This window comes from Poecilia mexicana, unplaced genomic scaffold, assembly GCF_051168715.1.
Source record: "Poecilia mexicana isolate PSO_F unplaced genomic scaffold, ASM5116871v1 scaffold_4, whole genome shotgun sequence".
Lineage (NCBI taxonomy): Eukaryota > Metazoa > Chordata > Actinopteri > Cyprinodontiformes > Poeciliidae > Poecilia > Poecilia mexicana.
In genome coordinates, this window is record NW_028263373.1 from 9414626 (window position 1) to 9437963 (window position 23338).

Consider the following 23338-nt stretch of genomic DNA (forward strand, 5'->3'; position numbering starts at 1 on the left):
CTCAGCTCTAGCCTATTCTTCTTTGCATCAAAAGACTATATCTTTATCCTTGGAAGCAGTGTTTTACATTTGCACAGTTCTGCTGCGTACTGCATGTAAAACCTGTTACCTTGAGGCAAGGCTTCATCATTGAGTTCTTTTGTATTGTGGCTTCAGAGCTGAAAAATGAAATTTTTACCTCCAAACGCCTCCAATACTGGCTGTGCTTCTGCTCCTCAGCACAAATAAAAAAGCAGTCCTGCTTTTATCAAACACCTTTGCCCACTCATAGCGGCGATGGCTAGTTCTCCACTTGAAGACCACGACATGTTCTTAATCGGATCCTTGTAGTCTATTTTATTTCCTGCTGCTACATTATCTATGTTGTATAAAACTATAAGGGAAATGATCTGCAAATTTTAGTTTTCAATCCAGTCTAGGAAAGAGAAAATGGTCACGAGAGCCCTCTGGCATCTGCTAATGTTTGGCTAGTGATAGGAGGTAGGATTTTTTTTCCTTATGTAAAGTCTTAATAGTATTTCTTTTCTCCATTTTTTTTCTGTCAGGCACCGGAGTGGACGACGCTGTGGGCGAAGTGTCCATCCATGTGGAGGTTTTCACTCATCCAAACACTGGTGAACATAAAGTCACGGTGAAAGGTAAAGATTTTTTTTTCACACTCACATAGACAAAATAAAAGTGAAACTACTTTTTCAAAAGCTTGCCATGGGACAAACGTGAAATAGAGCTGTCAAATAAAAATATGAACATACTAAATATATCCACACCTGTAGAACTGCTGCTCACACTGCAACCACACACCTCGAAGTGTTTTAGTATTTGGATATTCTGTGGTGCACCAAGATGATTTTCTAAATAAAAATATAAAAATATGTTACGCATTAGTATTTAGCATCTTGTTTTTGTTGCAGTTAAAGTGCAAGTTTAAAGCACGTGTTTGTTTTTTCTCTGTTTGGCTCATTCCATCATCTATCCATTTAAGTGGATGGTCATGTGTTGGTAGATTTGCAGCTGTGCAATGACTGCAAATTTACCAGATATACTGTATATATCTACATACGTTTAATTGCACTGGATTTTATTTAAGGGCATCAGAGTAAACAGCAAAGTGTTAAAGTTCATGGGGTATGAATAATTTTGAAAGGAATTATATTCTCTTCCTCTACTTTCACTCTCTGGGCAAGATGCTGCATCTAGGCAGCAAGAAAGCACCAGGATGTTCCTCTTCACTCTCTGCTTCTCACGACTCCACAGTGTCGCACATTTTTTTTCTTTTTGTTTTGTTTTGTTTTTTTCCCGCATGAGCCTCTTTCTCGTCATCACCCACACCTTCCCACTCGCTTTCCCTCTTTTTTTTTGTCTCTTCTCTGCATCAGTGGTGGCTGCCAACGACCTGAGGTGGCAGACGCAGGGAATATTCCGCCCGTTTGTGGAGGTCTACATCATCGGCCCCCACCTGAGCGACAAGAAGAGGAAGTACGCCACCAAGTCGAAGAACAACAGCTGGGCGCCTAAATACAACGAAACCTTCACCTTGTAAGTTGCTGGTGATGTCACTAGTTTTTCAGAAGGTTTAAGAGCTGCAGAGGGTTATGTAACACTCTCTCGCCGGGGCTCGTATGGGTGCTTGAAATCCTTGAGAATGCTTGAATTTCAAGGTTTGGAAAGTGCTTCATATTCAAACGGAACAGTTTTGTAGTAAAGTGCAGTCTAACGTTTGATTAAAAGCCTAAATCTGGAAAACGTTATTTATAGTTGAACCCAGAAGTTTTCAAATGCAGACACTTTTTTTTTCTCAGTGACTGAAGTTAAATCAGACCAAACTTTTCTCGTTCTAGATCAACTAGAATTAGCTTAATTATTTCTATTTGCTAAATGGAAGAAAAGTTACCAAGAAATTTTTTTGTTTTTGTAACTGTTTTTTTTTTATTGTGTTTAGGTATTTCATTCGAACAGGAAGCTCATTTACCTCAACACCATTTGGTTTGATTGTTTCAGTGTAATGAATATTTATTACACCTAATTTCTTAACTTCTTATTCAGTAATTGAAATAAAGGTTGTCATATATATCATAAGTAAAACAATGTTATTGAAATTGGGAGATCTATTTTGTTAAAATAATGATTTGTTCTCAGACCAGGTGTTTCAAACCATAGTTCATTTGTATTGTTTTAACTCCAAAGCGTGGGGCTGGAAAAGTTTGAAAACTTTTCTGAAAAATGCTTGAAAAGTGCTTGAATTTTAAAGTGGGAAAAGTGAACGAACCCTGACCCGCTCTCCCTGCTCCGCAGCACACTGAGCAACGAGGTGGGTCCAGAGTGCTACGAGCTGCAGGTGTGTGTGAAGGACTACTGCTTCGCCCGAGAGGACCGCACCGTGGGCATGGCCGTCCTGCAGCTCAAGGACGTGGCCTCTAAGGGCAGCGCCGCCTGCTGGCTGCCGCTGGGTAAGCGCATCCACATGGACGAGACAGGCCTCACCGTCCTGCGCATCCTCTCCCAGCGCAACAACGACGACGTGGCCAAAGAGTTCGTCAAGCTCAAGTCCGACCAGCGCTCTACAGTGGAGGGCCGTGGTTAAATTTTTTTTTTTTTTTTAAATGTCAGAGTGGGGCTTAAAACGCCATGTCTGGAGCTCAGTCAGACAGCCACTGCCCTGCGGCTCTCCTGAGTCACCGCAAGTCACTGCCAGGGTAACCCAGCCTTGTGAAAGCACAGATAAGACAGGAGGCACCACACACTCAGTGCTGTAAATACTTTTATTCCAGCGGCAAAGACGCAAAGCAAAGATGAGCATCACCAAGTCCACCAGTGTCTTTATTGTTGCCGATATGTTTTAATGATCCGTTTTGATTAGCGATGCAGTTTCCCTATTTGCCGTGGAGAAACACACACACTTACTTGAGTGATCAGGTTGAGAATTATCTTGTAGCCTCTAAATATTTTTAGCCTTCTTTCTCACTTTCTTTTTTTTTTTTTTTTATTTAAGTTTCTGCCCTGTCATCCCTTCCCTAGTGTGTGCCCACTCAGAGAAGGGACCGCAAGTGCCAACAGATAATTACTGAAATATGCCAAGACCATTCCCAAGCACAACAGGACCGACCGTCCACCCGACACGCGACACAAACGGGCTCAAAACATTCCAGATATCGGAAACAAAGCGCTTTTAGTTTATCACTCGAGTTTATTACTTTCTTATTCTAGATCTATATTTATATTTAAATAATTCTATATATGAACATGCATATATACAAAATATATCAAGGGAAATATATAAGCGTACAGGATTATTCGATGGAGGTCATCGTAGTCTGTCTTTCCGTGCGTCCTCCCTGTAACAGAGCACTGCCTGACACCCTCAAGGCCTTTCTGTCCCGTTGACCCTCGCCCTCTGTCTGCGTCCTGTGAGGGACGGCATGGAGAGAAATCTGATGAAAGCACACATCTGAGCACTGTGATTCATCAGATTGTACATAAGTATATGTGACTGAGTGAGTGAGAGAGAGAGAATGGACTCGGTGTGATTGTGAAGATGTCGACCTCACGTAATCACAAAGAAAAGCCATTGAGGATCCGTTTACTTTTTATTGGTTTGTTTACCATTTTAAGGCCAAAACTTTAATTTTTTCTTTTATTTCTAACCTTTGTGTTTTTACTGCAAACATTCCTAGCAGCCCAGTCTGGGTCTGTCAGCCGTGCAATACAGCAGAGAGATTAAAACCCATGTCGTTTCCTTTCAGAATAAAAGCACCTAACTGCCAAACAAGGGGGAAGGGGAATTATTTGACAAACGAATACATGCATAGAGAAAATATTTTTGCAAAGTAGCTTCATGTGAAGTGCAACATCACTAACCCGAGAGTGAGCACAGGTCTTCAATATTACCAATATTGTTTAGCTGTGTGATGCCTTTTCATTTTTTTCGTCTAATTTTTACCACAAACTTTGTTTCTTACTGAATTTTATTAAGATCGACCAAAACCAAACAAAACATTTGAGCAAAAGGCAATTCAAAGTCCTTTAAAACATAAAAACAACAAACCATCACCGACTGAGAAACCAGTGTTCACATCACATAGAGGCCCAAGAAAATACTTGGATGTTTGTGGTTTTAAATTTACAAAATGTAAAAAGTTCACTACTTTTATGAGGCACATGTCGTGTGCTTCATTCTGAAATCCAGAAAAGCCTCTGGCAAAGGGCTGCTGATCCAAACCAGAACTGGTCGGCATCCTGTTTGGAAAACATTACGGTCCAAACGGTGTACAGAAACGTTTCCAATACTCGGTCGCTGTAAAACTCATTTGTTGTCTTTTGTTGTTTTGACTTTCAAGATTTCAGGATAAAAAATACATTAAATCCCTGAACATTTGAGGTTTAAAACATTTTAGATTCTGTTAACTTTTCATCAATCTCACTGTTTTTACGAAACCTCTCAAACTAAATATTTTTATGTGTTTTGTTTCTGTAACAACTGAAAAGAATAAAGTAGAAGAAATGTTGTTCAGGACTCAAATAGATGTATTTCTGGGTCTTAAGTAATTAAAAAGGCCCCATTATTGAACAAAGTGGACCAACTGAACTCTATGCATCTGATCTGTAAACTCTGTGTAGACGAGTCCTTCCTGAATCAGACTTACAATGTTTACATGGTGGATTATTAATCTAATTATAGCAGCACAAGTGTCTGATATGTCGTAAAAGCCGTCTGCTTTCTGGGTCAAATATCAAAAGCTGTTGTGGCGTCGATCAGACTGAAGTTTTGTTGATGTAGGAAAAGATGAACCTGAAGCAGAAGCGGATCGTTGTAAATAGCTGCCATGTAAAACACGCGTCAGAATACGTGAAGTGAAATTTGCTTCTCTGTTGTAGACTTGAATTTAGCATGGAGCGACCCAAGCAGGTGAATATCAAGCGCAAACGGGTTTCCAGTTTGAGCATGGAGCTACTGCTGAAGATATAGGAAGGCCGTGTACATAATGGAGATGAATTACAAGCCATATGGATCTGCTAAAGACGCGTGATTAGGAACTAAAATGAAAGTTTCTGACTTTCACTCTGGCAGTACACACAGCGTTACACCGTGTGGGCTATAAAGGTCTTAAAAAATATATTTATAAATGTTGTGTAACTCTCTTGCATGTGCAAGGTCTTTTTATTGGAAGAAAACATCTGCACAATCTTTTAATTAAAAAAAAGAAGAAAAAAAAAAGTCATACAACTGACACCTAGCTGGAAACGCCACGAAAATAATCTTTATTTATTGCTGTTGACAATGATTCTCTTGTCGAGGAAGGTCTTCCTCCTTCTGGGCCGTCGGGTTTGAAGTTGAAGATGGAAGTAGATGAAGCACAATGAAAAGCACATACATGACACACGGAGGCGGACAGACATGCATGATCACCCCACCCCACGCCACCCCTTGCTCTGTCCAGCCGGCCGGCCGAACCACCTGGGGGCGCCGGTTCTTGTACTTCCAGAAACGGTGCATGACGGGAACAAGAAAAACAAAAAGAAAACGTGTCGTGTCAGCACGCATTAATTATTTGATGTTCAATGCCAATTGTTGTCTTCTATATTTTGATATTTGGATTATTGTTTTCTATTTTTCAAATGTTTGTGAATATATAAATATGTATTACTGATGACGTGTAGTGGGTACAAAGTACTGGCATGAGAATTTTTTTACACAAAAGATGTTTCTAATTTAGTTTTTGTTTTATTATTCTGGTTGTTGGAGCCCGAGGCTCCTGAGACGACAGTCCAACTGTGTTTCTGCTACCAATAAAATATGGAAAACAGGAATTTCACACTTTTGTCTGTCGCTTTGTGCAACGATGAAGCTGCATTTACGCTGATGTGGATACATTTGTTGGCCAATATGATTCTTTTATTGTAGCTGTATATCTTTTATAAAAAATAATCAACCCGACTTTTTAGTACATTGGAGATAAAATGTTAAGGAATTTCATTTTTAATAAGAATCACCAAAGTCACAATTGTTGGCTTTAGACGATCTAAAAGATTCTGAGTCATTCCTGTGTTGAAAGGATGTTCTTGACAGACATCCATTTATTCAGCAGAGCTCATGTTGTCATACAAGCCCACAGCATCACAGATCCTCCACCTTAACAGTGGGCATCAGGTGCCTTTTCACAAAACTTGCTTTATTTGGGGGGGGGGACAATTTTTAGACTGATCTGACCAAAGCAGAGTAGAGATTATCAAACACCACATGTTTACATTTGTGATGGTAACACAAAACAAACTTTTTTTGCCTGGGGTGTCTTCTAACAAACCAGCTGATCTGTGGAAAACTTCTAGTGTTGATTTCTAAAACTTAAAAATGCTGCAGACGATGTCATTTTGGCATCTTTTGACAGTGAGCTTTGGATTTTTCTTCCTTTTCCACCCTCACTGTGTGTGGTGGAAACATAGATTGCCATCTAGGGGAGAGCATCTAAACAAATAGTTTTCTAATGCCATATTTATATGAGAGACAAATGGAAAGACATGATTTACTATTCAGAAGTTCTAATAAACCGTTTACGTATTTGTTGCACCTGATTTTAATATATTTTTTCAACATGGTACCTGCATTCAGCTTCAAATTTAAGCCTGGACATTTCTACATGATCAGTATAGAGCTGGATACGGTAGCAGAGATCAGTAATCCTGGACTCATTAAGTTGGTAGAAAAATACAACCCGAGGGCTTCTTATAGACTAACAATTTTTTTTTTTTTGAAAATAAAGCGGCACCAATGGTCAGAAAGGTGTTTAAATTTCAGATTGCAGCATTCAACATGTGGAGTCGTGCTCTTCTAGGATCTGCGTAGAAAAGAGATCTTGAGGGAGTCTGGGATGACTAATTCGTCTGCGCTGAGGGCCGAGGGAGGCGAGTAGGGAACGGTAACGGGGAACGCTCTCCTCACGTCCATGAGGAGCTGTGGAGGCTGACTGTCAGAGCGGCTCCTGACGAGCTCCTATAGGAACAGAGAAGACGATCAGCACTGACCTGAGAGGCATCATTTTAACGAACCCCCATGCCAGATTTTTTTTTTTTTCTTTTTTCCCCACAGAGGCGGGCGGTATACCTGGACGGTGCGAATGAAATTTAAAGAGACTTTTTCATCAAGATCACTGTGGGGAGTGTAGAGAGTCAGGATCTTCATAATCTGCAGAACAAAAGTAAATACCCAGTGAGGCTTGGATTTAGAAAATGCCTGCAGAAAATAACATTGTTGAAACGAATTCCTTCCGGAAGTGAGAAACGGACCCACCTGCTTGCTGGAGAGAGCGGTGCAGGTCCGGGCTATGGCCTGAGCATCCGCATCCGTCTTTTTCCCCACCTGCAGCAGCTGAGCTGCCTGGATGAGCGGCTCCAGTGTGGTTACAGCGCCCCCTGCTGCCAGGCCTCGGCTGCGCAGCCATTCTTCGAGCACACTGACATTGTAACTGAGGGAATTAAAAACAATAAAAATGCTCGCCGGTAAATGAGTTGGATGTGTTAAAGCGCTTTGGGAGTTATAGTTTTTGCTGTCCTGTCAATGATTAGTCACAGCCTACAGGTTAATTTCATTTCCTATTTCAACATGGGGCCTTGAACGCATCTCTGTTTTAAGGTTCCAACCACAAACTAGAATGTAATTTATGGGATTACATTCAGCATAAAGTCATGAGCAATTTTAAAGTGGAAAACTTTCTAAATACTTTTCAATATTTTGAACAAAACGTTAAACATTATTTCTTAAGTCTTCACTAAATCTTTGAGCTCCTTCTCTCTCCCAATCCACTGATAGCTTTATCTGCTGAAGATTTATTTATTTCACCTCAGGTGTTTCTTTATGTTCAGTGCCACACATGGCATTTTCCATGTAGGCCAGATACATCAGAGTAGTGAAAATGGTAAATGGGACAAAAGTCACATGATTAAAATAAAAAATTTAAACTACTGGCAACCATTTAAACCATCAATTTAAATGAAATCCAAGACAAACGACTGCATTCAGACAATCTGCCTAAATAAAGTCCACTTGTGTGTGCCTGATCAGGGAAGCATGGAGGAGCTGCAGATATCTGCTGCTCAGGTGGACAAATCCGTTTACAAGAAAACTAGTGGGCAACTCTAAGTCTCTTTTTTAATTTATATTTTTTAAGTTGCTCAGCTGCTCAGGTTAGACGGGGCCAAAATGTCATTTTTGGATCTTTTGAGTCCGATTTTTGTACCACAAACAAGTAAGATGGTATGACAATTAAAAAATAAAATAAATCTTTGAATTCTTAAACAGTGGAAGCTGAGTTCACCGATGACCGAGTCGATTTCATGAGATGAATTAGCGAAAGGACCCATATCTAAATGAGCAAAGCTGGTAGAGATTTACACCAAAATATTGACTTAGTGGGGCTGAATACTTGAGGCGCGTCACACTACTCATATTTTCATTTTAAATAGTTAAAAAAAAACATCTAATACACTCTTCTATTTCACCATTATGTGATAACTTTGTGTCAACATTGGCAGTTGAATTAAGTTTATCCGACATGAACACTTTAGTAAGGATGTACCGATACCTCTCTGCCTTTTTCCTTATATAATTAATGACACTAAAGTTACTAAATGGATAAAAAAAAAAAAAAAACGTGTACCGTATTTGCATGCCACGGCTCCAGCAGCACATGTCTTTCCTCAGCAGCAGGTTGTTGAGCGCAGAGGCGCAGATGAGGTAGGTCATCTGGCGGAAAGCTTGCTCCGCCAGACTCTGGGGCAGAGCCTGGCGGCTCAGGGCGGCGTGAAGCGCTCCGAGCTGCCTCAGCACAGACGCCATGGTGGGAGCGTCGGCGCTGAGCGGCCGAGGGTCCGAGCCCGCCCGCTTCCTGGAGACGACCAGCTTCACCGCCGAGCCGGACAGACCGGCGATGGTGTCGCTCTCCAGGAGGGCCGGGACTGAGGCGGAGAGCGAGAAAGGGAGAGGGGGAGTTATAAAGTTTAGTGGAGGGAAGAGCGTCGGCGTGACGTCACTGTAGAGTTACCGATGAGTTTCTGCAGCTGTGTCTCTGTGATGGAGAGCAGCTGCTGATAGGCCTGGATACAAAGGTCACTCAGGGAGCGGATCAAGTCGCTCAGGTCGGTCGTCATAGGAACGAGCTCATCCGAGTCCAGGGTCTGAGAAGCCAAACACCAAAGAGTTGTAATCATGGAAACCACAACCAGACTGCATGTACAGTTTAAAAAAAAAAAAAAAACACACACACACACGTCCCGTCAGGAAACTGAAAATGACCAGCAGGCGTCGGCTACCTGTTTTGGGGAATGTTGGGTCAACAGGTCGTGCAAAAGAGCAACATTTTTCAGCCACAGAGCAGTCATGTCGAGATCAGAGGTTTGTTTCTGAAGAAGGAAAACACTGTTAGAACAAGATCACAGACGGAAAAGTTTTTTTATACAACATTTAATTTCTCCAAGTGCTTGAAAGTTGGCTGCAGGTCCCTTTCCCCCTCCACCCAACATGATGGGATCTGCCTCTATAATTACATTTCACTGCTCCCTTCTGGCACACGCAGAGCAACCAGAGCTCCGGTTACCTTGAGAGCGGCCTTGATGGCCATGAGGGCGGCGCTGCAGAGCGAGCGAGCGCGAGCCTGGTCTCCGCTGCAGTCGGCCTGACGGACGCAGAGGAAGATCACGCTGGCCGGCAAACCGGCAGGCAGAGCCAGGGCGCCTTCAGAGCGGAGGTCTGCGGGACAGCGAGAGGATCGGAGAGGAGGTTAAGAAATGTGACCGAATAATTGTCGTGCCGCTGCGCAGACGGGGTTTCTGTTTGGACTGAAGGGAAACCTGGCACATAAGAACACTGGATGTAAAAGGAAAAGAAAAGAATGAAACCACTAAAACAAGTAGTGTAAAACTCAATATTTAAAGTTAAAATTATATGAAAAAAAAAAAAAAAAACACACAATCACAGGACTTTATATATTATTGTACAAACACTTAATTGTTTATTTTTCTTCAAAATAAAATAAAAGTTTAGGAAAATTAATCAACACGTCCTACGTCCAGACATTGTCCACACTCTGCTTCCTCTGCACTAAAAATGAGCTGAAATGTGGAAGGTGCTGCAGAGACTGAGTACTCACCCGCGATGAGGTTCCTGATGAGTTTGGTTTCGTCTCTCTTCCTGCACTCCAGCAAACCGGAGACGGCTGCCGGTTTCGGCCGAGCGGCACAGAACGTCTCTGTGGCCGGAGCCGACAGCGAAACTGGAAACGAAAGAAAAACTCAACCTGACTGAATGTGAAAGAAATTTTTAAAATAAAAATAATAAAATAAAAAAAGTGCAAATGGAGACGACGTCACAGGACCGTCGGTTTGTTTCACTGCAGTGATTTTAGTTCGTGTAGGAGTCAAGGGTTCGGAGGGAGACTCGCCTTGCGTCAGCAGGTGTCTGAGAGTCGCCGTGTGCCTCAGCTCCTTCAGCTCCCTCCGCAGCCTCATGCACTCAAACTCTCTGGCTTCCAGCAGCTGCCACACATCCTAATGGGAGACACATTCAGACCCTTTACTTGAGGATCCAAAGTTTGTTGCAGTTCAGTCACAACAGGAGAATCACCGTCAAGTTTAGAAATCGCTGAAAAACGGTATAAATTACCAGAATCTGATCACTGTTTGACGCTTATGGTTTAGTATGGAGAAATCTGAACATAAATAAGGAAACATGGTCGATAAACAAAACCAAATATCATCTTAAACTTGCTCTTTGTTACAGATCTCTCTTGTAAATGAGGTGTTGGATGCCAAAATAAAAATTTAACAATGCCGCTGCTGCTGCTGCCTTAACAACTAGATTACATCCTCACCCGTTTCTTTGCAGGAGAGGAACCAGAACAGATCTTGTGACTGAGCTGGTTCCTCAGATCCTGGAGTTCGTCCTTCCACTCAGTCTGCTGCTTCTGCAGCTGGCTCTCCAGAAACCTGACACACACATTAAACGCCTTCGCTGAAAACGTCAGGCATGAAGCTACAGTCACTTAAAAATAAAACAAAAAAAAAACTAAAAAAGTGTTTATACCTCTTGAACTTTTTCACATTTTGTTGCAAACCTCTAATGCATTTTCTTAATAATTGTGAAGTGGAGGTGAAATTATACATCGTTCCTACAAATAAAGCCTTGAAAAGTGTGGCACGCATCTGTATACAACCCCATTTACTCTCAGACCCCGGAATGAATTACAGTGCATAAAATTGTCATTAAGCAGAAAACTGATTTTTTCAAAGTCCAATTAGGAGAGAAAAAAAAGTCTAAATAGGTAAAGTTGGTATAGGTGGGTGTGTGTATATGAAATACCTGTGATATTCACTGACGTTTGTGGCTATAACGTGACAAAATGTGGAAAAAAGTGCAAAGGTTATCGATACGTGAAGCGACGGAGGAAGGACTGACTTGTTGGCCACTCGTACGGCATCATAAGCGTACTCCAGGTCTTCTCCTTTCTTCTTCACTGCCGGGTCTTTGGCCACGTCCACCTTCTCCATCAGCTGATCCTGTCGAAGCCAACACACCAACACGTCCGTGTGTTGTTCACAAAACGTCCCGCGTGAGTTTAAAACAAAAGATTCGTTCCCTCTTGGGGCGTTTCCTGACCAGCGGCGTCTCCGAGCTCAACACCGAGATTCTCCTCTCCGGAGTCGGGGACGTCACGCTGATCCTGCGCTTCTCCTCCGGGGACGGGAAGGCCGATGCGAAGGGGGACCCCGAGAGCGGCGTGAGAGACTGGGGCGACAGCGGAGTGGAGCACGGAGAGAGAGGCTCGGAGATCAGACTCTGAGCCGAGTCGGTCCTCCTGTGTCCTCTGGAGCGCTGCGTTGGGACGAGAGAGAGAGAGAGAGAGAGAGAAGTGAAGCTATCCAGCTGGACTAATAGTACGATCTCTCGTTTAGTACAATCACCTCGGTGAGCAGATTCATCTCCCTCAGGTTGTCGTATCTCTGCTCCAGTCTGGTGAGCTCCCTCAGGAGACCCTGGTACTTCATCTTCTCCTCATCCAGCTCGGACTGCAGAGCCGCGCTGGCCTCTAGCACGGCCTTTTGTATACACTCTGCATACATAAAGAGGATAAACCGAAAGAAAAAGTGAAAAAAAAAGTGTTCAAAACTGTGATTAATGCATCGAGGAGAAGAAGTGGAGCTGCACCGTTTTGCGTTCTCTCTTTCTCGTGGAGCTGAGCGGCGAGATCTTCCTTCTCCTTGCTGATGTTCTCCTTGTCTTTCTGCAACGCTTGCATCTCCTTAGACAATTACACGAGCATTAAAATCAAGAGAAACAGCAAAAAAAAAACAAAAAAAAAACACTAGAAAATTTTATGAGTATTTTGATCTCGTTTCTGGTGCAAATATCTTAGTACACTTGAAATGAAACTAAATTACAAGCAACTTTCCAGCAAGAAATAGAGACGACTAGCCAGCTAGATACATATTTTATTGGTCCCAAAGGGAAATTATGTTCCTTAATATTGATGAGAAAGTACTCAAATATGCAGACATTTTTCCCTCATATGGGAAATTAATAATAAATGTTAAAGAATCATCGACTTAAACTCCTACATCATGCTAAATAGTTACTTGCAAGTTGCATTTGTCTTACCTTGAGTGTACCAAGATATTTGCACAAGAAACCTAGAAAGATTTTGCGTTTTTGCTGTGCAACCAGTAAAAGACGAATGTAGGAACTCGTCTCCTGTGATTTCATTCGGATCATTTCACCTGTGTGAGTCGAAGGATCTCCTGAGCGGCTTTCTCCTCCGCTCTCCTCTTTTCCTCCAACACCTCCTTGCTGACCGCCTGGGAAGGCGGCGGCGGCTTCTCCAGTTTCTGGTTCTCCAGTTTCTGGATGATCCCCCTCAGAGCCTCCAGCTCGGCGCTGGCAGCCTCTCGCTCCGAGTGGAGAGTCTCTCTCAGAGCGGCGCTCTCCCTCGCCTTGCCACAACACAGAAGACGTGACGAAACCAGATCTCTAATCCGGCAGAATTTCATGTTTTGGAAACCGCATTCTCTCCGTGACCCACCTGTTGGTCGACTCGGAGCTGCAGCTGCATCAGTTTGACCTCCATGCCCTTGTTGAGCTCCCTGTACCGCTCCACGGAGCGGGCCTCGGCCTTCAGCCTCAGCAACTCCCTCCTGCTGGCCTTGCGGCGAACGCAGCACTGCATGAATATGACCGCGGCGCGCACCCGCCGGTACGCCCGCCTCGCCAGCCAGCCACGCACCGTCGCCTGGAGCAGCACGGCGGCCCGCTCCGCCATCAGCTGAGGGGCAAAGCAAAAGGCTTTCACTTGTTTAAAGCCAGATGTGAAACTCAGTGGTGGAGACGGTGCTCAAACACCGAACTTAAGTAAAAGTGTCTCTTTTACTAGAGTACATTTTTGTCCGTTTATATGTAGACACTTGCTTTTAAATATAATTAGTGCTGAAAGTAAAAATGTATTCTCTATTGGAAGGGTTTACATAAGTATTTTCTCTTTAATACATCAATAGTGTGTCATGTTAATGAACAATACTGCAGATAAAGTATCTTTTTTCATTGTGTTTACTCTCTGGGAGTTTATTTCAGGGATGACCTGCAGAGTTAAATGCCACCAAGCTAAATAAGAAAGAGGAATGATTATACCTGTGAAAGTTTTTTTATTCAGCACAAAGCTAAAATAATGTGTTATTTTAACATAACAAGCAAACGTTACCTGGCTGACAAAAAATAAATAAAATTAAATCGACACGAGACACCCCAACATAGGAGTAAGCTCTGATCATTTCCACTCCAGTTTGTAAGTACAGATTAAAAAAATATTCTATATTCAACTTTGTAATGTCTCAATGGTTTCTGGGGATTTTTTTTTTAGCTCAAATAAGTCATCAATTACTTTCAAACTTGTAAGCAAATGTAAAAAAAAAAAAAAACCGCAATGTGACGTGAATGAAACATGTAACGCAACAGTATGGAAATGCAGTGGGAAAAATTTACATATATTTAATGCAAACTAGAGTGGAGTAATGGTTGAAAGTACCCTGGAGTAAATCTAAAGTTACCTGGACTTCGCTACATCCCATCACTGGTAATTCATAACTTCGACATCATCGGGTAGAGAGATAATATGCCGGCACTGAGTGCTGACCTGTCTGTATCGGCGGCGGGCCAGAGTCCCCCTGGTGAAGGCCTGGATGGTGACGGTGGCGTCTCGGATCATGAGGAAAAGCTGCCTGACCACCATCATCCGGTACGTCTTCTGGATCACTATGGCAGCCTTCGTGTAGCGCAGAGTCAGAGCCCGCCTGCAGACACACACACAGTAGATAAAATGTTTTCAGACATGCGTTGGTTTGAGCTAGCAAACTGGTCATTTACTAAAACTGAAAAAAGCAAAGTCAGAAGATAAAAGCAAAATTTTGCTATGAATGTGACTGCAGGTCACTATGATTTTTTTTTTTTTTTTTTTAAACACACCGACTTGTGACTAGTCTTGGCATGGAAACATGAGCATTTTGTGACGCATTATACATGTAGACATGCTGATCAAGTATTAGTCACTTTTAAAGAGACAACTTTGTAGAGTGAAGTAGATATTTTCTTGTTTTGCGTCCATTAAAGCAAAACTAATATATTTTTCCACCTCCCCACCTGAGCTGTGGACATCTGCAGCTCCCCCAGAAAAACAATGGGACTCTTGGCTACTTGAGAGTAATCATTTTGTGGCTCTCAACCAAAAACAGATGAAATGGCTCTAGGGGTGTGAGTCCTTCTGTAAGGCACTGTGTTCAGATATTCAGTGGATTGTGAGGAAGTCCAGAAAGCTAGAAGCTCAATAATAAACATTTCTCCTCACCGTCTGGCCAGAGCTCCTCTGGTGTATCTCTGGATGGTAGCAGCCGCCCAGAGGACCCGGCTGTACCTGATCCGAGCCAACCAGCCTTTGGCGTGGCGCTGGATGGTCACAGCAGCGGCACGCAGCCGCTCGGACCTCAGCCTCTCCAGGACGGCCACCTGACCGGCTCGGAAAAACACTTTGGTCTTTCCGAAGCAGTACTGGTCGGTGTCTGGGATGAGCTGAGGCAGAGCCCGTCTGCACGAGGCCTGAGCCTGATCCTGGCTCTGGGGTCCTCGAAGGAGGAGACGGTACCTGCTGAAGAACTCCTCGTATGTCCATCTGGATGCAGAGATAAACCCAAAACGCAAACATGTCATTTGATAGAAATTAACTTCAAATGTTTAAAAATATGGAAGGTTTAGACTCTTGTCACTTCGTCTCTGGCGTTTCACCATTTCATTTATCTACAAAGAGTGAGATCAACTAATTAAGTGTCCAGCACCTGGATGGATAACCGGCTGCGCTGATGCGAATAGTTTCCAGAACCCCACAAGCTCTCAGCTGCTGCACCGTCCGCTGTGGGTCGAACCTGTAAAATGTGGAGGACGGGCCTTTATGAGTGCACGCAAAGACAAAAAAAAAAAAAAAAGTAATACACATGCTTTGGTCGGCCTGATCGAATAACAGCACAGACTCACATAAAAGCTGCTTTTAGGTCGTTGGGTTTAATACAACGCACGTAGTGAGGAGTGGTGCTGTTCAGGGTGTCCATTAACATCTGTAAGGACTGACGAAACTGACAAAAAAATGCACTATGAGACTGAGTCTTAAGAAAAAGAAACAAATTAAAAAAAAAAGAAAAAAAAGCACTCACCTGGTAGCCTACAGTCAGCTTGTGTTCTCTGGTGGCTCTTTTTCCTGAGCGAACGCTTCCATTGGCCACAGAGGGAGCGGCTACCTGCTGCTGGAACAGCTCAGCCACCAGCTCAGACTGACACACACAGAGGGAACAGGGCGGCACCGTTTACTGAGAAAACACGCACCATTGTTTGACTTCGGTATTGATCAGGTGTCTACCTGACTTGCTTTGAGAATGTTGATGAGCTCCTCAAACACCGTGTCTCGGTTCTTGTCTAGAAAGCCGCCACATTCATATTGCACCTGATTTGAGGGGATAAAGATGTTTAAAAACGCATAAAATATTGAGATTTATAACGGGTGGAAACAATTGGAGCGTCTGATTCCTTACCGTGTCAGCAAAGTGGAAAACAATGAAGGCGCTGTTTGTCATCCTGGGCTTCCCGAAGTGAGGGTGGGGCTTGCTGGTCAGGTGTTGGTCATACAGCTTTCGGGCCCAGTTCTCATCGGACCCCTTCGGCATCTGGGTAATTCAAGAAGAAATATATATGCCATCACACAGAGACAACCGTGTTGGGACATTTAATCAAACATTGTGAATTAATACGTTAAGAATCAGTACATGGATGAGTATCCACTTTTTCCAAATGTTTTCCAGTATGTTTAATTGCTGATAGTTGTTTTCTTCAGTGCCAGAGCCAAATAAAATTGTTAATTTGTTTTTTCTAAACTCACATTCCATCCAGCACGTGTGGCATTAGCCTGAAATGACTTTTTTAGGGCCAAACAAATAAACAATTTAATCCTTACAAGTAAAACTGATGTTTACAACTGAGACTTTCAGCTGCTTCTGTTCACTGCTGCGATATTTTCCCACAATCACTGCATACAAAAGATAATGCTGACAAAGTTACTGGGAGGATTGGGATTGCAGATCCAGGAAAGACTGGAATGACGCCAACGCTTTGGAGATGGAAATTAATTGAGAGCCAAAAGCCACAAGTTGCGAGAATGGCGATTCCTTTCGAATTAGCAAACAGACAGACACCGAGACTGACCCGGCACTCTTCGTCCAGCAGGTCAAATATTCCCAGAGGGCCTTCGATGAGATTGATGCACTCCTGGTTATCGCTGAATTCGATCCGGTTCCAAGCCAACTCCTCCCTGACGTACTCCTCCTGCTCCAAATGGAAGACGTGCTTGAAAGAAGAAAAGACAAAAATATAAAATGGTAAACTTGGGGAACAGATGAGCACAAAATATCTTAGAAAACATGAGCCTCTCCTTTCAAAGGCGTTTACAAAATATCGAGACCACATTTAGACTGGCAAAAAGGGAACAAAAACAGAAGATAATATAAAATGGATGAAAGAAGGTAAACAGATGAATCGAAATTTCACATTACATGAAAATATTTCCACTACTTGTGAGAAAGTCTCTTTAAATGTCCTACTTGTATACAAAATGTAAAACATACAGCATTTTTTATTTGTGCTAAAACAGCATATTCATGATCTGCAACCATTTCTACATGAAATATCCAATCAGGCATTTGCAATCTGTAGAAAAACTTTGTGATGTTTCGTCCCGTTTCCATGGCATCTGTTGAAGCTCGTAAATTATTCCGTTTTGGCCGCAGCTTCACGGTGGTTGCAGCTCCCGCTCTGCAGAAGCTGAGCTTCTGATTTTAGGTCAATTGACTGCAGGGACCGCCTTCAATTTTGTATCGCTTATGTTATTTATACAGAAAATCCACTGTTATTTGTATTAGAAATGTAAAATTAAAAGAAAAAGGAATGAAGATGTTCGTTGCAAAGGCGGAAGAGAGCATAAACATGAAAATATAAACCTTGTAAATAGAACCTTTGATGAACGCATCGCGGTTCTGTAAAACGTTTAGAGCAAACATGCGATGCAACTCACCCTGTTAAACTGCTGCTGAAGTTTTTCATTTGCATAATTTATACAGAACTGCTCAAAACTGTTCTGGTCAAAAGTCTCAAACCTGCAAACAACAAACAAAACGAGGGACTTGTTAAACCATTACACACAGAGCAAGACGTGAGCGCTTGCTGCACACAAACAAAAGAGCCAAAGCTCATCACTGACCCGTAGATATCCAACACTCCTATGAAAGATTTGGTCTTCCCCTTCTGCGATCGCAGGGCCGAGTTGAGCCGCTGGACCGTCCACGTGAACAGCTGGCCGTAGATGTGTTTGGCAAGAGCGTCTCTGGCTTCCAGAGCCTGCTGACCGGTCATGGGCTTCACCAGCATCTCTCCCCCCACCGCCAGCCTGCGGCTGCACAGCCAGTGAGCCATCTGAGATCCCTCCACTCCCAGCAGCTTGGAGAAGACGGCCAGAGAGCGGTCGTCTGCCTGAGGAGGAAACAGAAAAAGCGTACTGCTACAGTTTGCTTCAGATCAAACATATTTTAGTGTCAGGCAAAGAGGGCCTGAGTGAATACTAAGCACTCAGGTCATCATCGAGAGGGCATCATCCACACATGGAGAAAACAACAGAGTCCTTCCAAGAAACGATTCATCCAGGAGGTCGAAAAGGAACCGAGAACATCTAAAGCTTCACTTTCCTCGGCCAAGATCACAATAAGACTGGACACAAACGAGCCAAGGCCAAGATCACGAAAACAAACCCGCTCATGTTTGACAAAAACACTCTGTGGATCAGGGAGACAAAAGCAAAGGGTTCAAATTTCGTTACGTCTCGCATAAGATCCGCAGCATTTTGTTAGAACACATTAAAGCCGAACATGTTGGAGTTGGTGGGATGGTCTTCCACTGCTTTGTCCCTTCGGGACCCGGATGCTATAATTATTGAAGAAATGAGTGTTTTTCTCCACCAGAAAATCCTGAAGGAGAATGTCCGACTATCGGTTTTTAAATCTCATACTCAACATTGCTTGGGTAACCAGCAGGACAATAATCCAAAGCACACCTGTAAATCCACCACTGAGAAACTCAGAAGCAACAAGATGAGGGCTTTGGAGCAGCCCAGTCAAATTCTGGACAATAATCTGATCGAGATGCTTTGGGATGATCTCAAAGCATCTGCTCTAAAAGAAGAGTCTGTCAAAATCCTTCCAGAGTTGTAAAATATTAATTGGTAGTTGCTGAAAACCTGGAATGGCACAGTAAGTTACAGGTGCACTTACTTTGAGAGTTTGTTTGCTGATCAGGGGTCAAAACCTTTTTCACATGACTAAATGAATTAGAATATGAAGTAGGAGAACAAAAATGGAGAATAATGATTACGTCGATGTAACTCCTGTCGGCACTTCTGCCACTGGCTTGAATGTTGACGTTTCCCAGGTGCAGAACGGCCGACAGGATCCTGAAGAGCTCCATTTGCTGCTCAGGCTGCACACCTGCAGAATGAGCGTAAGGAAGATGAAGCTTCTCTGTTCATGCCGTTGAACTTTATATTCATACAATCGTGCGACATATAGAGCGGAATACCGAGGACGGTGAAAGCACTGCGAGTTCTCTCCAGGTCCGACAGATCGTCCGTGCCGGGAATCTGCATCTCTCCTCCCTGTTTGGTGTAGTGGAAATGTTCAGGTGGCTCTGAAGTAAAATCAAAAACACGTCAGTCCATCAGCAGAGCAGGAATAAAAATCAGAAGCGGTGTGAAGCAGGGCCCCACCCAGTCTGAGTGATCTCATTTCAGGCAGTTCTCTGGCTGCACACAGCTGATAGAATATGTGGTAGTTTCTCTCTGATGACGCCTTGCACATAGAAAAAAATAAATAAATATTAAAATTAAACAGGAAAAACCTCACGAGTATTTGCATCATTAAGAACTTTAAATCAGCAACAAGCTGAAGAATCCCACCTGAAAGACAACCCTCGACTTCTCCAGCAGATAGGTCCGCATGTTTGCCCCGATGATGTCCCCCTTTCTACCAAAACCAATCTCGATGTACTTCCCGAAGCGGCTGCTGTTGTCATTCCGGGTGGTTTTGGCATTCCCAATGGACTACAAACAAAACAGAGGCGTGACATAAAAAAAAACAAGCTAACTTACCTGAGGGTGAAACCGTTCCCCCACCTCCACCCCTCCATTTACCTCCATGATGGGGTTTGAAGCCAGCACCCTCTCCTCCACGCTGGTCTGTTGAGCTGCTCCTCCGACCACAGCAAAATATCGCATGGTGAATTTGGCTGAAACCGTTTTTCCAGAGCCAGACTCCCCACTGATGATGATGGACTGATTCCTCTCTTCCCTGAGAATAGAGAATAAAAAAAAAAAAAAGTATTTACATTGCACATTTCAAGACAAGAGTTGCAAAGTGCTTCAACAAACAAAAATCACAAACACACTCTGAATCTCTAAAGATTAAGAGCCGTCGCAACAACTGAACCCGTCTTCATTTCCTTGACCTCTCACCTGGTCATGGTGCGGTAGGCGTCCTCGGCCACAGAGAAGATGTGAGGCTCCATGTCACCCATGTCCTGACCGCTGTAAGCGTCTATTACCTCCTCGCCATATATGGACAGCTGATCGTAGGGATTTATGGCTACCAACACAATACCTGCAGGGACAGACAGAGAAGGAAACCTTCAAAGCACCGAGCATATCCTGAGGATAAGACTGTAAAAGAGGCGGATTCATTAAGTCAGTTTTTAGTTAAAAAGGGAAAGCAAAGCTTAAACACTTGTTCAAGATCTTTAGCTTAACCGTAAAACTTAATTTGATTCTAGTTGTGATCATATCCATGTAAATCAGAGGTTCTTTCATACCCATTAAACTAACATTTTATAATTTCAAACAACTCTTAATGTAATTTACCGTAATGCAAAGATGAAGATGAATGCAAATTAGTGCAGAAAAGTGAAGTGGACGAAAAATGGTAAGTTGTTCTACATTTTTTCACCACACCGAATGCAATGTGTTAGAACGGCCTAGTCAAAGTCCAGACCTAAATACAACTTAGAACACGTGGCAAGACTTATGAGTTGTTCTCAGATATACTCCATACATCTGATTCAGCCTGATGCGACATAAAATCCCAGCAAAGTATAGTGAAACATGTGACCACTTTATCTCTTCTGCCTGTGAGAAATGGATCAAATGATACAAATTTTAACTCCACAAACATTTTAAAAGTGATTTTAAATGAATATTCCCCCCACGTCACCTTTCTCAGGATCCTCAGTCTAACTACATCTTCTAAAAGTTTTACAAACTGTGAGGATGTGGGAGTTCCCTCCGAGTCTTAACCTTTGAGTTTATGATTTGGAGACGTTATTACGGGGCTGTAACAACACAAACAGAAGCACCCAGGAGCAGGCCGCTGTTTTTTTTTTATTACCGTCCAAAAGTACTTCGATCTTCTTCCAGCCCTGTTAGATTTCATCTACCAAACATAACATTCCCCGAAATGTTTCTGCCGCCTTCTGGTTGTCCTTCAGTCTCACCGCAGTAGGTGTAGATGCTGCTGTAGTCCAGGAAGCGGACCCGGAGGTTGTGCAGCACAGCAGGCTCGTGCAGGAAGCTGAGAGCAGTCAGGTCGTTTTCCCCCTCCAGGATGTCGGGATTCCCCAGCGGGGGGAGATCGGACGGGGAGTCCACAGAGTAGTGGACCTCCTAACCAAGAGTAAATTGAGTTAGAGGTCATCAGTGCTGCAAAAATCAATTTGTATTTAGTGACAAACTTAGTTTTCATAAGGGAAACCGGCTCACGTTTCCATTCTGGAGTTGCAGCAAAAGCTGTTCGTCTCCGGGTTTGTAGTCCCTCAGGAGAGTGGCTGAGACCCAAACTGCTTCTGGGTCAGGCACCCACACACTTGCCCCCTGACGAAGCGACAGACAGGCGTGTAACTACAGAACCGCTTATAAAAACAAACGCATTCTGCAGGAAAGCCAATCCGAACATCAGTTGAGAAAATATCTTTATAATCAGGATTTATTTCATTTTATTTTTTCTAAATTAAACTGTTAAATTATGCCGTCACATTTCCTCACCCCACCCAGGCTGCTCATTTGACACCCATCAGCACAAAAAGCTCTTAAACTGTGTTAAAAATTAACACTGGTCATCCTCTCTCTGAACTGCCCGTATCCGTAACTGTTTTTCACCGGCAACATATTCATTTATTCATTTGCTCCAACAGATGGATTTAAACTCTGCAGATATTTATCCGAGTAATTTTAAATCAGTCACGTAATGAACAGCTTTAAGAACAACGATCCTATCAACCCCGTCATCTGAGGGGCTAAATTAAAATTAAACTGGGTGCCTGATATAAATATTTATATATATATATATTTATATATTCCAGCTCACCTTTGTGTATAGATCCAGAGTTGCCATGTTTTTATCCTTTCCAAGCTGTGAAGAGACTTGATGTGAAGCCTCAGCCCGGTCTGCATGTTCCTGCCCGAGGAGCGGCCGGTGTCCTCTGCCTCTGTCCAGCTGACGGCAGTTTTGCACTTTGTCCACACTCACATAAAGAGGCGAGCGGGTTAACTGTTAATCTGCAGCAAATGGATGAGCAAAGATTGATAAATCACACTCAGGAGCAGCAGCTCTGAGTATTCCCCCCCCCTCTCAGTGGCACCTGTTTGCTATACTGAGGACATCTACAAGGTCCTTGACTGATATTCATACCAACTTAACTTTTTCCACATTTCGTCACATTGGGATTTTAAAGAGATGGGCTAAACATTTTTTTTTATTATTTTAATCAATATAATAAATAACCTTTGCCATTGATTTCTATGTAGCTGATTTTACTCTAAAAGCCACCAAAAACAATAAAGACAACTTGTCTTCAAAAGTCCCACGTCAGCAAGATTTTCGTAAAGGTTCGTCATTAACCAATTATTTGATTCAGGTGTGTTGAAGCAGGGATTCGTCCAAAACTTGCAGGGCAGTGTCATTCAAGGGCTGGAGTTGCAGGCCTGTCCCTTATCCAACACACCTGAATCAAATGGATGAGTTCCCTCATCAACATGTTATTCCACGTCAGGTGTGTAACAGAAGAAACTCGTCGAAACTTTGAAGGGAAGTAGCTCTCCGTGACTAATCAAATTATGCGTTAGAATGGCCCAGTCAAAGCCCTGACCAAAAAAAATAAATAAAAAAAATCCAGAATACATGTCTTTAAAACTGCAGAAGAGAGCAACGCAATATTAGTTTGAGTTTATAAAGTGATTGAAGCAAAAATAATTTCTGAAGGTAAAAAAAATAGAAAATGCCTGACACACTTTTCAGATTATTATGTAAAAACAGCACAATTATGCACTACTTTCTGTTGGCATTTCACAATTAGTCCCAATTAACTCCCCAAGCATTTGTACTGTACTCTATATAAAATGTGCATAAGAACAAAATGCAGAGGTTTGTTTCCATAGTGACAATTTTTATTTATTTTACACATTTCAGCAATCAGCCCGCTCAGGTTGGGTGGAGCACTTCCTGATTTCAGCTGGATGTTGTGAGCCAGCACGGAAACTGTAAAACCCTTTCTCCTTGGAGAGTGATGGATTAAAAACCACCCCATCTGTCGTCGCCGGTTTTGTGCATGGATTTTTAAAAGAGGCGGCGAGTGTGTGATACCACACCAAAAAAAAAAAAAAAAAGCAGAACCAAAATGTACAAA

The 23338-nt window shown here is 42.8% G+C and overlaps 2 protein-coding genes across 4 annotated transcripts in view; one reads left to right on the top strand and one right to left on the bottom strand.

Moving 5' to 3' along the window:
• The window catches only part of unc13a (unc-13 homolog A (C. elegans)), a 52250-nt gene extending 46445 nt beyond the window's left edge, over positions 1-5805 (top strand). For both annotated transcript variants that reach the window (XM_088004897.1, XM_014983702.2), the window contains 3 exons: positions 546-638; positions 1377-1536; positions 2293-5805. In XM_088004897.1, the coding sequence (XP_087861023.1) occupies positions 546-638; positions 1377-1536; positions 2293-2581 (542 nt within the window). In that variant the 3' untranslated portion in view covers positions 2582-5805. The remainder of the gene's footprint in view (positions 1-545; positions 639-1376; positions 1537-2292) is intronic.
• Positions 5806-6041: 236 nt separating this feature from the next.
• LOC106915818 (unconventional myosin-Va) lies at positions 6042-23292 on the bottom strand. 2 transcript variants are annotated; one of them, XM_088004896.1, is made up of 36 exons: positions 22438-23292; positions 22021-22211; positions 21417-21527; positions 21152-21320; positions 20121-20265; positions 19800-19956; positions 19566-19709; positions 19377-19458; positions 19190-19297; positions 18986-19098; positions 17823-18091; positions 17637-17718; positions 16772-16912; positions 16105-16236; positions 15933-16016; positions 15730-15846; positions 15554-15651; positions 15358-15444; positions 14874-15194; positions 14166-14322; positions 13062-13301; positions 12760-12972; positions 12191-12284; positions 11947-12095; positions 11642-11857; positions 11441-11541; positions 10857-10971; positions 10428-10533; positions 10137-10259; positions 9585-9736; positions 9301-9390; positions 9033-9165; positions 8649-8946; positions 7283-7457; positions 7097-7177; positions 6042-6985 (listed from the first exon to the last, which is right to left on the bottom strand). In XM_088004896.1, the coding sequence occupies exons 2-36, from the start codon at positions 22045-22047 to the stop codon at positions 6824-6826; spliced, it is 4992 nt and encodes a 1663-aa protein (XP_087861022.1). In that variant the 5' UTR covers positions 22048-22211; positions 22438-23292; the 3' UTR covers positions 6042-6823. The 2 variants fall into 2 exon arrangements, with proteins under 2 accessions (XP_087861022.1, XP_087861021.1); XM_088004895.1 differs by having other exon boundaries at positions 22295-23292.
• Positions 23293-23338: the final 46 nt, after the last annotated feature.